The sequence below is a fragment of the Asterias amurensis genome, chromosome 7 (genome assembly GCF_032118995.1).
Source record: "Asterias amurensis chromosome 7, ASM3211899v1".
Classification (NCBI taxonomy): domain Eukaryota; kingdom Metazoa; phylum Echinodermata; class Asteroidea; order Forcipulatida; family Asteriidae; genus Asterias; species Asterias amurensis.
This window is the reverse complement of record NC_092654.1, coordinates 23,798,249-23,813,872: the sequence shown is the minus strand read 5'-3', so window position 1 is coordinate 23,813,872 and position 15,624 is coordinate 23,798,249. Positions and strand designations below refer to the sequence as shown.

General features: G+C 38.1%; 2 protein-coding genes across 7 annotated transcripts in view; one reads left to right on the top strand and one right to left on the bottom strand.

Annotated features, from left to right (window-relative positions):
- The window catches only part of LOC139939294 (alpha-1A adrenergic receptor-like), a 221,726-nt gene that overhangs the window by 45,855 nt on the left and 160,247 nt on the right, over positions 1-15,624 (bottom strand). The window lies entirely within an intron of this gene.
- Positions 1-15,624, top strand: part of LOC139939290 (epidermal growth factor receptor-like) — a 125,022-nt gene that overhangs the window by 33,845 nt on the left and 75,553 nt on the right. For 2 of the 6 annotated variants that reach the window (XM_071935048.1, XM_071935045.1), the window contains exon 1: positions 12,985-14,298. The exons of 2 other annotated variants lie outside the window; for them this stretch is intronic. In XM_071935048.1, coding sequence (XP_071791149.1) covers positions 14,193-14,298 — 106 coding nt within the window. In that variant the 5' untranslated portion in view covers positions 12,985-14,192. Of the gene's footprint in view, positions 1-12,983; positions 14,299-15,624 lie in introns of those variants that run through there. 2 more of the 6 variants (XM_071935044.1, XM_071935049.1) reach the window with 2 other exon arrangements.

Sequence of the window (15,624 nt, the reverse complement as noted above, 5' to 3'; positions counted from 1 at the left end):
TTGCTTAACTTTACAGTTTTTGTTCAGGTTATCGTCATATTTTGAAGATGGATTGGTTTACAAAACATTTCTGTGAATAAGCTGGACGTGTTCCTTTGAAGCAAAAGTCAAAATCTGGAAACGTTATCAGCTGAACAGAGCTTCACAATGTCAAAGTTTAAAATAAAGATGTGTGTGGAATGTGTGGTTTAACTCAAGTGTAATAAATTGTTGTGAGATTTGAGTAGCGAAGTATTAACAATGTACCGTTGAAGTTCAACAGAATTTAGAGTATTGGCCTATTTCAAGGAGAATTGTAAATTAAAAAAGTAAATCAGAAAATAGAATTAGCACACTGCTTACCAACTAAAAAGGACCCATGGTATAAATGCAAAAGTACTCTGCTCATCATGAGGTATGTTTATGCAGGTTGTACCCTTATAGTAACAGTAACTTCAAACTATATTCACTCCATTAAGGTACTTCAAAAACATTCTTGTTGAAATCATGCGGTGCACGGTACAATAAAATGTACACATAAACAAGTTCAATAACTTTGCCACTATCGGTTGTAAAGATTGACTCATTCTAACAAACATGTTTGTCTCATAAATGAACTGCTTTCTTTGAAACCACACGCCCATAGTTTCCCCATGACGAGTCAACATGATAAATCTGGTGTTAAGCACAAGAGGGCGCTATTGAAATACATGGACCCACAATTATCCAGAGAGTTTTGTGATGTTTGATGGTAAGCATCAGTCATGGCTAGCTGTGAAGCAGGCCCTCTTGTGTTGAAGATGATTTTTTTTTGTAGAACTGTAGTACACCGGTTTGAGACTATCACACAACGTTACCTATGTACATATTCAGGATCTCTTGTGGCAGGTTGGGGGGAGTGCGCATGTGGTTTCTGACAGCGACTAGATGTTCCGACACATGACCTATTAATCGCTCATGATCTAGTACACTAAAGTTAGGGTTAGGCTTAGGGTTAGAGTAAGGGTTAGGATTTGGATTAGGGTTAGGATTAGGATCATAGGGGCGTCTAAACATAGGTGTGTAACTGTTCCCGACTACTTGCCTACCTGGATTTGGGTCATGCCGACCTGGATTTGGTTCATGCCGGGAACCCTGGATTGGTATGTTCATAGAAAATTCAATCAACCCAACTTGGCCATGAACCCATCAAAACCAAGCACATTTAGGGTTTGGATTTCGGAGGATTTGATAGAAATTAAGGTGATGAAAACAACTTGTACAAAAGGATGCATTCAGGGAACATGTCTGGTAACCTTGCAATTTGCAATTTTGGTTGGGTTCGAAATGATCAACCTTAATTACCAAAACCTTAATCTTGGTTGCGACCGCTAAATGATGATGATGATTTCACAAGCGCTGCACTGATTAGACAATAAGTTCCACTTTCAAGCAGTCATTAGAGCTGTGTGTTTTATGAGCAGTGACATACAGGCACCAGTCCAAATTGACCTGAGTTCTCCACGCAGCCTTTTCATCATTATGACAACTGGATTGTCTACAACTGGGGAGAAAATGGGAAAAGAGTCTGTTGTTATGACACAGTGTCCCATAATGATGACGAACGCAGTGTCGGCGTTAGCGTCCCAGTTTAGAACGGTTCACTGCGCAACAGGACCAACCCGTCTTGGCCATTTTCTCTGATGAGGGAGATCAAATAACAATCTCACAGCTGTTTGTTTTTTGTTTTTATTTTTTTTCGGAAGGCAGGTGTGTGTGAAGAAAGGCATTAGTTACACTGTTAGAAGATTAAAACACTCTGCAAAGAAACTAACTTTAGGGTTCTATAATTAAGGGGCTTTGATTTTGGTGTACCAATTACAAGTGCCAAGTTTCTGGACTCGCCATCATTTAGCACTTCTCATGTCGGGACTTTATAATAATTTCTTATTTTCCAAAACACGTAGCCTGGCAGTTTCTTTCCTTGAGGCTCCAATCTCTCCAATTAAACTGGTCGCTTCTTGCAGTCCAATTGTGCATTCTGGTGTAATATTTTGAAATACTTAATGGTATTAATATTATGGTAGGAGTAGTTGATGCACAGTACATTGATACAGCTAAGGGAGGGGGAGAGGGATAAAAGAAAGAAAAAAACCCCGCTGGCATTCATTATTGTGGGGGGGGGGGGGGGGTTGAGAATCTATCTGAATATTATGATGGGGCCTGTGATCTGTGAAGCTTTGGGCCACAAGGAAAGGTCGTAATGAAAAATGTGCGTCCTAGCGTGTCCAGGGCATATAAACACCAATGTACATATGGTGTAATGAAAAGTCTTCATGGGATGGTGTGAGCATGGGTGTGAGCTTCTGCTCAGGTTTTTTTGTCAAACATAATTGTGTGATGGGTAATGAGTGGGGTATGGGTGCTGTGCAGGGGTGCTCCACCTTAGGATGTCTTGGACAGTAAGTGGGGGTGCTCCAACTGAGGGTGTGTTGGGTAATGAGTAGGATTAGTATTTAGGGTGTGTTTTCTATACCAACACACTAAAAAGCATACTCTGTGTAGCTGGAAATATAGTACATAATATTTACCTAGTTTGTTGTGATCTTTGATTGGTTATTTTTTTTGTAGGTACATTGCAGTTGTCTGTATGTCTACTTCAAAACTATACAGAATGAGAGAAGCACCACTACTCTATCCAAAACCAATACTGTAGCATTCCTTTAATGGGGCATAGTACACACTATAATTACAAACTGTAGAGTGAGTCTGTAATGCAGGTTGGTGCACACTGTGGTTGTCATTGTAGATAATGTCCGCTACTCATACTGGGATTGTCATTGTAGATAATGCTCACTGATAGAGCTATTGACTCGAAGACTGATGATCAATGGTGATTACATCCACATTGAAGGAACAGAGTCGAGATGATGATTCATGGTTAGTTTCTCAAGAATCAGCTTTTGAAATCTACGCGTTTGATTTGACGCATGTGTGTATTGTAATGTCATGAATTTAAGGACGCTATGTTTATTGGCCAAGAACTGTGGATTTTGTTCCTCGGGAAGGCAATGAGTTTACAGCTGAAAAATGGCCCCATAAGCACAGTTAAAATGGAGGCACCTATATTTCATGTTAGTGCATATGGGTTGAATTCCAGGACCAAACATCATGGAGCTGCTTAGGTATTGCTTATATAATTTTTGCTTAGCAAAACCATTTAAGGAGGAAACCAAGCACATCGAGTGTGTTTGTAATGGTATTTTGGCTGGTATCCCTATTATGGTAAGCAAAGTTGTCTTGTGCTTTTTAAAGAAGCTCTATGAAAATGAGCACTTCACAAGGTACTACGATTCATCTTAAGATGGGTTATCACATCAGTATTACCATGGTGATTTGTTTTGTGACTCACACTTTGCTTAGCTGTTTTAAGATTGATCTGCACTTAAGATCAATCTTAGCTTGTCCAGAATGTTAACATTGTGGGTTTCTGGTTTGTAGAAACTATCCAAACTTGTCAAGGAGTTCCTGGGCATACAATTATGATAGTACAGTTACAGTGAGCAAGGGTGAACCCAGAAAGCTCAAATCTAATTGCCAGTTGTTGTTATCTCATCTTGGAGAACAGACAAAATAGAGGCAGACAAAACATTATGAAAAGCAGATCAATTCTTGCTGGTTCACTTAGAGGTAACAATGGTTATACAGTATCATTTGAAAGCCAAGGGATTATTGTGCAATGTACTTGGCTTTACTTGCCAATGTTGTCAAAACGAGAGTTGTGTTTAGACCTAGCGATTGATTGTAGGTTGGGGGGGGGGGGTTTGTAGATGTAGACCAAAGACACAACAGATGGAAGGATTCAATAAAATGCATCAATTATGACTGAGTCTTAAATATTGTATAGTCTTTGACATTTGTATTATTTATAGTTTCAACAAACAGTTACTGAGCTGAGTTTGCACAACATTGTTGCCCAGTGACGCACGGCGGCGGGTGAAACACATGGCGTTTTCCAACATTGTAGATGTGTTGTTGGAATCACACATGCATATTGTGATTATTATGTAATTGTAGAAACCTCATGTAACATTGTTATGTAGTTGGAGAAACATGTAAACGTTTCTCCAATTAGGCCTACATAATAATTGTTTAAGACTGGAATAATTTATTATCCTTCCTTAGCTAGCCAGTGGGAATGGAAATATTTGAGTAATTTTAATAAGCAAATTATAAATAGTAACATTAGACATGAGAAAAATACTCTAATTGCAGATAAGGCTTCTGAAGCTGTCTAGAATCTCATCCCATATCTACTCCATCTACAGATCCACAGAATTAATGAGGTGCTAATAAGTACAGTTAGATTCAGTGTTTGATTAATATAGTCTGGGCCATTGTGGTACATGTGTATCATCCAACACTAAACTGTACCACGCCACACTTGCCCTCTTTATGCTGTCATGCCCATGGCTATATACTAGATATTTTCATTAATGGTAGCTATTTGTTGTTTGTTTGTTGTTGTTGTTGTTGTTGTGGCTGTTGTTGCTGCTGCTGCTGCTGCTGATGATGTTTTGTTGGGGAGGGTGGGGGGGGGGGGGGGTAGCTTAATACTATTAGACACCATTTGCAATAAATTACATTTACTGTTAATTACACTAACTGATGTACTGAACCACATGAGATGCATTTTTCATAAATCTTAATTAATTAACAGGTTAAACACAAATCATGTTTTAATTGCAAAAAGAAAACCCTAACTGAACAAAATCATAGTTGATATTTTTTCTTCAATCTTGTTTTGTTACACCACTGGTAATGCCCTGTCTGGCCTCCATTTAGCATTTGTATCTGCTTCCAATTACTACCCCACCTCTCCTGGCTGAATCTAGGCTGTGGTGTATATCTGGTGCCCCTATGGGCTTGTATCTGTTGGACGAGGAACTTCTATCATCACAATTATAATTTTTTTTTTAAATGTCACAATACTCACAAGAAAATACACTTAAGTGAAAACCAGTTCTTAAAACTAGAAAATGTTCTCTGTATAGTGGTACCTTGTTTTTAAATCAGTATCATTGATCTTCAGAGCGGACACCAGCTTGGTTTGTAGTCAAGACACGTGTCTAAAATCAGAAAGCAGTAAAACTAGATGACTTTTTGAACTCGGCAAGCAAGCCCGAGACAATTATGAAAAACCTGGCTCAAACTCCCTAAGGATCATGAGGTCCGAGTCGGGAGTATTGTCACAGAGCTCCCCGCACCACTGTTGTGTATTTTCTACCATAATAACGGGTCATACTTGACCGCACATCTGAATACATCACCAGGGACCTAGCCATCCTTAATTCAAAGTGTTGTAACAGCTGGGATTTGCATAACACTTTTAAAATTAGTCATTGATGGTTGCCTTACTTGTCATATTAGTTTCTATTTTTTTGTCTTGCTGTTTTGTCTATACCTGGGGGAGACACTAAGCTTAGTCGGTGATGTCCTTAATTCTAGTTTCCTAGAACGGTTTCATTGTATGCATGTTTTTAAATTATAAAGAAAACACAGATTAAACTATTGTCTGCCAACTTGCAATTTCACATAATCTTGTTTTACATTCCAGTTGGCAATTTTGTAGTTTGAATATATTATGGTGAAGAACAAACTGTTAATATGAGCTAAAATCTGAGCATACTTTTAATAAAAAAAAAATGTTTCCCTGCAGTGTTCGATTTGTTTAAACTTCAGTTTCCAAGTTGTAATCAGAAAAGTCTGTAGTAAAAGAGACAAGATCAATCACATCCACTAATAATGAGATATCCCGACATCATAAGAAGACCCGTCAAGGCTTCACAATAATCCGCTACCAGGCACACATTAAAAACCTTTCAATCATGATCTATTCACTAAAGGCTTATTTGTTGTTCATTTGAAGCCTCAATTTACAAAATGGCAGTTAGAAAGAATCCGTGACACAATGGATCCACAAATGGATCGCAAACAAATTTGTTTTGCTAATTAGAACAGACGCATTGGAACCGTAGGCGGAGCTCATCCACGGAGTCTTAATTGCTGTACAAACTCACGCTAAGTAGTTGAGGTCTTGCCTCCGGAAGCAGCAACAGGGTCAGAGCTTACAAAGATGCCCCCCCCCTCCATCACTTGAACAAAAAGACAAGACAAATGGAAAGAAAACCCTTAAACAAACAAAGCAGCCCACTTTGCCGCTTTTAAATGCAAGGTTGTGTTCATTTATTTGTGATTTGTTTGTATGGAGTAGAAATTGACTATACTCTTTTGTTTCTACTTGGTCCATTAGGCAGTTATTAATAAAAGATGCGTGCGATGGTTTTTAGTTTACACTGACACGATAAGTGTTCTGGGATTGTTTATGCGAACTACCAATCCTAGCACACAGGACATACAGCTTCATGTCCCACCCGAAGGACAAAGCAATGTTTTCTGCTTAAGCGTCTTTGTGAAATAAGACCCAAATATAATATGAAGAAATCCTGCTCTTTGATCTTTCTCCCTTATGCTGAAGATAATTAACACAGAGGCTCTTTGAAATCTAAACTCTAAAGGTTATGTAAAGTTGGAAATTAACAAACCAGCTGAAATTATGGTCTAAGTTTTAGACTTGTTTGTCAGCAAATGACTCTCACCCCTGAGTTATAAAAGAAGCAATAATTAGTCTGGACTTTGCTTTTCACTATAGCCGCCCACTCAATTTCAATTAGCTTTTAAAAGAGTTTTTGTTCTTCATAACAGCTCTGTTGAGTAAGCTACCCTGACAAGTGTTGGAATATACACATCATACATGTTTGTGATTCAATGTTTAGGAGTCGGATAGGCTTAATGGCATCATCTCTCCATGGTCTATCTCGCTAAATTTACCAAGTGTGATTCGGCTAAAAGGGTCGCTCCCTTCCTGCTTTTCCAATCACTATAGGATGGCATTTGTTCAGGTGGGGAGACTGATGCAATAATAAGCTTATATTTTACTTGAGCACGCTCGCCGACCACTTAGGTGTTTTTAGCATTTCGTTGGAGACTCATGGAAGAATGATTGCAGTCATGTTCATTAAAGAAGACGATGAAAAAAGTTGTTTGGACTTTGATTTAATCTTGTTTGTTTGCCTAAATAATTACTTTAAAAAATTAATTGCGGTGATGATGTTTGCTGTTCATAGGTTGCTATTTTTAGGGAGTTTTTGTTGTTGATACTTGGCCTTTGGTAAATGTATCTCATGCTTTTTTGTTTGATTTGGTGAATTTGATTAAATGTTTCCCTTATTAATCCATCAGAACTTTCCTGTACCAGGGAACATATTGGATGAACCAAGAGTATCTACATGTATAAGAAAAACTAAGTAAACCCATAGGAAACATCAAGGGGCCTAAATAGGAATAAGCAATGGCACCTACAGGGAAAAACAAGGGCACCTATTTGAAAAAAATGGAAGAAAAACTACGGGAACCCATAAGCAAAAATCAAGGGAACTCAAGGCTTTACTTGTGGATGCTGCTCGCTAAATGATTGTGAACTTTGCATGAGCAAACGTTTTTTCTTTTGTTTGTGGTGATTTGGAGAATCTGTGAAACCACACTTCATATCACCCTTTGGTGTTAAGCTGAAAATTAGGCCATTTTCTTATTATTAGCCGAGGGGATAATTCACAAACGGCAATCACTATCACGTAACCTTTTAGATGACCTACATCAGAACTTACCAGGGGCTTCATTTTAAACAGAAATCAGACGAAAAAGGTAGAACTTAAGTTGGCATATTCATGATTTCATTCTCGTTATGACAGGTGCATTCAGACAGGCTCATAAAAATGCCTCCATGAAAGAAAAAAATGTTGAAATTTTTATTGATTAAAGCGCGATGAGCTCATGTTGTGCACGATCTGCAGACAAGCCCCATGGCTAGAGAGGTTGACTTCCAGTCACCCAGTTTTTAAATAATGTACTAAAGTTATCACAAGCATTCACTTCCTTGATAAAAAAAAATAAAAAATGGTTTTGTTCCATCGAGAGTTTCCGAAACAGAAACTTCCCAGTAGGCTTTAGATGTTTCATTAGATAATTTGAGAGTAATTATTAACTTTGTTGTATTGTTCAAATATACATTTGGGATATTTGCTGATTATCGTTATTCTAAAGTGCAGTAGTCTTGCTTCCTAAAAATACCAAAACATATTTAAAAATAAATTTGTAAAATGAAATGAATCGCACAAAAATAGAAACCTTCAGCGCTGTGCAAACTTAAATAAAGCATGAACTACACTGCAAATGGATGCAGTATCAGTTGTTGGTGTCATGGTGGTACTTCGTTTCCTATCTGTATTGTCAATTTGAGGCAATTTATCTTCCGGTATATACCTATAATAGGCTCATTGTCCTCTGTATTTTTCACTTTACAAGGAAGCTCACCCATTCTGCCGTATTTGAAAACTTCAACACCAAAGGGAGATATTGTTACTTTTTAAATGCATTGTCCCAAGGATATCGGGATAGTCCCTGGATTTTCCCTAGAGTTCTATTTTGGATATAAAAGCTTACAGGTTCTCAACGTTATGGAAAAAGAGACAGAGGACAAAATAAAGAGGTGTTTGCCCTACCTTCCTCCCCCTTTCTGACCCCCAAATTTTCCAGTTTTACAAGAGGGTCATTTGTTTGTGAAAGGTAGAGATACATTGTTTGTTTTTTCTTTCTCAACCTTAATACTGATTTATAGGCAAAATTTGAAAGAAAAGTACAAAAGAAGTCACCTATGTATCTGCTGAATACAGTGTCAACTTGCTGAGAAAACAGCTACAGACTTTCATGGTTCGTTACACCATGCCACAATTCCAGCACCAAATGAGTTTGCAGAGTTTTCAAAACCAAACTCCCGTTTCCTTTGACTTTGCAAGTGCCCTTAAATGTCAAAGGTGTAGTAGACATGTGTTTACAGCCTTTCATCATAACACCACATACCATAAAATTGGACTGTCCCAGGCTTCAACCACACTTCAACGTTTTCGCATCCAGGTTTTCCCCATCCAGGAAAAGTTGTCAGGGAGCCAGGCCTCCTGAGAGACTTTAAGTCACAACTACGTTGTGCAAGACATTTATCATTCCCTGTCTTTTTAGAAACCACTGATTAATTATCTTGACAACTTACTGCCAGGGTCCAAATGCCTGACTTGGTCAGACAAGAGCGCTCAAAAGGTCATTCAAGGTCAGGTCACTTGAGGTTAAAGGTTAATTTAAGGTCACTGGGTCAGTGGTTCAAGTCTGAACTTTTTTTTTTTTTTTTTGGGGGGGGGGGGAGTACTAATTTCATTTTGAGCGAATCTCAGAAACATCATCTACGGTGATGACAAAAACAGGGAATTTTCATCCCCACCCCAGCGAGGTGGAAAGTACAATGTCCTTTATAGAGATGTTCCTGGGCCCAAGCAAAAGCTGAACTTGGTACCAGTGGGAACAATGTATATGCAACGACATTTTGGGTGGTAACCTGTTTTATTAGCTAAAAAGCAAACATTTTCTTTGCTTAGCAAGTTCCCAACCATGACCATCTTTAAAACCATGTAAGTTGTGTTTAAACCTGTTTAGAATTTTTTTTTTTCAAGCTTGGGATTAATGTGCAGACCCCTTTAAACCAGTGTAATATAGGATTTAATATGAGTTCATGGCGACCCCCTTTAATAACTAGTGTCAAGTAGAATTTAATATGAATTCATGACATGAAAGGAATATATTTAACCTTTTTGAAAAGATTGTTTTCATCTATGCGTATACCCCCCCCCTCCTTGAGTCTGGTTTAGGCGTAGCAGTAGCAGATATTAATAAAATGACAGATTTCCTTTGCCATGTTTTCTCTCATCTTTCCGCTATGAATATCTTTTTGCAGTTCACTTTCCTAGTCTCGCATATTGATTACTAGAAATGAATCGGATAACAGTCAACAATGTCAAAATCTCTCCAATGTTTTTTTTTTTTTAAACTTGAAGGAGTGTATGATGTGTTAGTTTGGATCTAGAGTACAATTGATCTAAAGTCGTCAGGAGTGTTAGCAGTATCACCTGTATGCAAATTAGGGTTGCTATGACGTCAGACTTCTCGTCTGTCACATTTTCATTACATACTTTATGACAGTGTATACTGTGACAGTCTTTTTTGTTAAAGTCATATATAAATTTTTTTGTTATAAAGAAAGAAAATAAACAGATACACATAGAGGTACTGTTGGTGTAGTCAACAACCTCAAGTGCTTGCTATTCATCATTGATGTAGTGCTAAATCAATTGATTTATGTTGACAATAACTATGACATCAGTGATATCTTATCAGAACTTGTTCAAAACATGGACAACCAGGAAATGTGGACTCATGACTGGTTTATGCACACTCATACATGTACATTGACAAAAACTGCAACTTTTGTAGATCAGTACCAAGTCCAAAATATATCTATATTTGAGAACATTTTGCATTGAATTTTTGTGTTTATTAATTTATTTATTTGTTTATTTATTTTAATAAATAATAATTATTATTTTTTTTTTATTCATTTATTTATTTTATCTTTTTTTTTTTTTTTTTTTTTTTTGGGGGGGGAGTCTTTTCTTGCAGCGTTTGAAGCCCCTGTTTTAAACACATCGTTGCATAAACAACACATCAGAAAGCCAACATGTGAATCATCAATAGGTGTCAATAGGTACCTGACTGTATCTAGTACAAGTGATTTGCATGTCAAATTTGTATTTAGGCCCTAGGCAGCATATGACCTCGGTGCCTTCAATAAATTCATAGTAAGACCAACCAACCAAACAAAGATACACCTTCAAACAAACACAATAACACATAGAGAGGATTGAAGTGAAACTAACTACTAACTTTGGACGCGAACTGTTCAAAGGTCCATTCGTTTTTATTGGGCATATCAGTTTTTATATCACTTTATTCAAGTTAGTATCTTGTATAATTGTCAATATTATACATATGTGTAGGCTTCCTCCTGATAAAAAACTTGTTTCTCATTTCTAAATAGGTAATTTTTTTTGCCAATAATTATCCCCCCTCCCCCCCCCCCCCAAAAAAAAAAAAACCCCCACCATCACCCCAACCCCCAGTTTATGTATGATTGCTTGAGGATGTTTTTGAGGGCGATACAAGTTAATATGTTGTTCTTTCTTTAATATCCGCACCCCCCACCCCCCCAGAAAAAACAAAAAGTACAAAAACAAAAACCCAAACCAAGACAGAAAAACCCAACCCCCAAAACAAGAACACCCAAAACCCAACACCCTCTCCCCAACCCTCCTCCAATCTCCTTAGGGCCATCTGATGCTGGAATTTTTAGTTATGATTGGTAATCTGGAGTGATATAGACCAAGGATATCAAAATGAAAATATGACTGTACAATGTATACAAACATTAAACACAGTCAAATTACTCCAATCAGTTTACTGATGGCTATCAAATCTTGACCTCTTGACCTTTAAAGGAACAATTACACTGAAAGATGTTACGGCATATTTCTTCCTTAAAATTGCCTGAAAGGGAGCTCCCTTTCTATTGTTTTTTTTTTAAAGAGAAGATTGGCCCTCTTGCTTCATCTTCTTTTCTGGATTCTCATTCTTTAATTTTGTTTTCCCGTAGTAATTCCATTACTTTCTATTGGTCAACAAGACTAGGATACCAGAGGCCAATGCCCCCACCCCATCCCCCACCACACCCCCCCTATCCCCCCATCACACTCCCCTACTTGTATGTGGCATAATTGCAGAACTGTCACTTCATCGTAGTACTTTGTATGCACTTTATGTATTGGTTTACCAGTGGTCCTGTACTCTTTTCCTATTGTAGTACATGTACATGCTACAGCCTACTCAAGTCTAATGCTGGGATGGCAATGGTAGGGGTGGGTGGTGATTGCCCTTCCTGATACATAATTTTTTATTACAGTCAAATCTGTTAAAGTACGAGCCTATCATAACCACTGATCCATTTACTGATATTTGGCACACACTGTGGAATCACACAAACATCGTAGTACGTGCGCTATTGTTAAGCATCAGTCTGTGTTAGCAAACAATATACCATATGTACATATAACTGTGTACAGTTGGACTTAGTAATTACCCTCACCAGCTGAAGAACCACATGTTCCCCATAACACACACAGCACAATTACACCTGCATTAAGAGAGCTGCACAGGGGATAAGGCTGATGGTTTTAATGCATTATGAATACTTGATCAAATTAACGGCGGATGGGATTGGTCGGTGCCGACGGAAGAAGTGACTGCATGAGAGGAGTGTATGGATACCACTTTACAGCGGTTACCACCAACGCATCACCAATGCCTACGCCACAACAGACATCAGTGAGAAATATCAACGAGGCTACAGTCGATAAGATTGGTTACACTCTACCGATCAGGGTATTTGCAAACAGTGCTGCTCTTTTTCTATCTCTGTCAGATGCACGTGGGTGATAAAAACCATGCTCGGGCAGCAGTTTGATTTTGTTTAGTTTGAAAGACGGGGCACACACGCTTTTCACTTTGTGATTGATTACAACTGTGCCAGCGTTGACTTTCTACCTCCACACACTGTGACAGGCTTAGCATCCATCATTAGATAAAAATCACCCATCTTTAGATAAAATCACAAGATTGGAAGATATTTTTAAAGTGCACCTTCTTAATCGTTAGCGACACATCTGGCCATAGCGGGTGATTTGTTCCAGGTTTTAGATTTGTACCTGAAGGTGCTGCAAGACATTTCCGCCAAGTGCTGATTTCATTTCCGTACTTAAGTGAGACGGCCAGTGTTTTCTCTCTTCGCACAACAGAGGGATGAATGATGTTTAGATCATGTTTAGTATTTGAGGGGACAAAATTCTACTACATTGTAGCAATGTTTTCCTAAGTTCACTTTGACATTGTTTAGATTTAAAAGAAGAGAAGTAATATTTATTTCGGATGCGTCATCGTTCATAGTGCTCTCAAGGGTACCCCTAACACCTCAAGACTGCTGGGAGACAAGACAGCGTAACGTGAGCCTCTTTGACGGGACACTGGACGATCTGTTTACTGGGACGCAACACTGTGCTCTTTGAGTTTGGAAATCAGAGCTCACTGGTTATTAATTGCATCATCTTCCGAGTCTTTTTCCATTGGTTGCTTTCGTAGAGGGGATGCAAGCCAAAGCCCGGCTGAGTAGCGAAAAAAGTAGCCAGCGAGGGGCTTCACAGTCCATGAATTCAGCGTCTCTTCTTGTAGTAATGTTGACTTAACAAACTACAGATTGGCCAGCTTTACAGCGGGTGAAATTGAACTCCGTTTGGAGGACAGATCACAGCAAGGAGGCTTGTCGTGCTCCTGCCGTGCTGTTCCAGAGTCTCGCAGTTTGCTTCCAGGGATAGAGATGCCATCGACTTGATGCCAGGATATAAGAAAAGACATTGGATGACTCCTGAACTGTTATCATCTTGCACTGCTCCTCCAAACCAGATGGATTTATAATGTACACAGTCCGACATATCTCTAAACCTCATCTTTGTGTATCAATGCTTCTCTAATTAGTCTGGGGTTATCTTAGCTACGAAGTAACCATCATTGGATTGTGCTTCCTCCGGAGGTAATTTTGCTTCGGAGGTACCGTATACTCGCACAATAATAAATGTCACTTTAAAAATTGAGCGGAATAAGAGTACGACAAGAAACACAGTCTACTTGCACTGCATCTTGTACAATTTACTTGAGGATAATCCAAGATATTCTTCTATAGGTTCGGTCAGCGTTGATGTTTGTTTAATTGCACAATTTAAGTTGTAATGGAATGTGTAATGAAAACATGCCTGTTAAGTAAGAGGGAAAGATTCAACTGCACTCGTACACCGAGTTTGGAATGATGACAGTATCTTCAAATACTTCTCTTTGGATTTATTATGTATGTAATATCTCAGCTCAACAAGACATTGCTTGTGTGATTCAGACAACAGTGCATAACATCAAAGGGAGCGCCAAATATTTCACCTGTGGTTTTTCTTGAGATCTTAAACCACAGATTCCTCCCAGATAAACTGACTTCGGAATTGCCTTCTGCTCATATGGCTTCGGAAACATCAACTGGTTTGAAGTGAAAGTTGTTGCAGAATCCTACAACAGAAAGAAAAAAACTATTCAAGGATAATTGTTTCAGCAGGAGTAGGTTTGGTACCCAAGTTGTCCCAATGCATTTCTCTGTTTGCGCAACGCTTTTCTTCCTCATCCTGACTACACTATGCTGGATGTCAGAGTCAAATCTCTCATTGACCGGCAATGCGGATGAATTCGGGGGTGAGTCATGTCACAGTTTCAATTTATACTTTAGAAGAAAAATTAGAAATGGGTTAAAAGTTGTTAATTCGATGTTATGATTATGTTATCATCATTTATTTGTTTACCCTCACAAAATATAATATGTTGTAGAAGTTTACGTAAATGTGTCTTACAAACATTGGGTTTTGTTAGACCAATATTCCTACATTTAGGTGAAGAAACCAATACTCCTAGGTGAAGAAACCAATATTTCTAGGTGAAGAAATACATCTACGTCATTTTTACAAATTTTAAGATTAAGCCTCGCAGCCAAAAATACGTGATGAGAAAATTAACTTGTTGAGGCACTTCTTACCAATTTTTTCTTTTAATATCAAAAGAAAGTTGATTTCTTACAGAACTGTCGACAGTTTTTCAATATTTTTGCCTGTTTTTTTTTTTTTTTATGAGCAGTGGATTCCTAAACCAATTTGTCACAACAGACCTCCCCACAGAGTGTGTGTTCAACTTCAAACCATTGTGTGTCACTTCTAAGGGTAGATGAATGGTTTTGCAACTTAAAAAAATCCCAAACGAAAAAACCACATTATAAGCTCCCTCAGTGTTGGGATTCGAACCGGGTCCACAGAGGTGCAAGACAGGGAAAGATACCATCGACCCATTTGGAATTTCATCCACATGTATTTATAAACCATTTTATTTGCCAAAGATTCATTACTAAAACAATTTTTTTCTAAATATAACCGGATATTTGTCTGACCTTTTCTGGGTCGATAGGAGATTAGGCTTCAATAAATTGCCTTCAGATTCCACGGTATTGTTACTATCTGAAAGGCCAAATCCCTTCATGGCCAATCAGACTAAACGATATTATCTGAACTGCCATATAATGGACGTAGCGCATGGTACCCTAGTTAATCTTCAATCACCTTGACATTTGTGTTGATAGTAATAAATAAGTCATAATGCTGTTTTTTTGACAGTAACGCTCAATTTCCCTTGAACTGTTGATAATGCACAGGCACGTACTTACCTCGTAATGGGGAGTTTTGTTTCAATTACAAGAGCAGTTAACAAACTAAACCACACATAAAAGTGTACTGCTCATTTTGCCGCTAATTTGTTAGTCGTTTTTCCTCAAATTGTTTGTTTGACAAAAAATTTATCCCAACTTACTGATAAAAATGTTCTTCTTTGAACGATAATGCAGGAGCCCTTCATTGTACTGACTCAATAATGGCAATATATTTTCATGCCGACACCATCTTGGTCATGTTCCTTGTATCCAATAACACTAGTGGATGCTGATTTTCATTGTACAAAAAGGAACCAGACTATTTGACC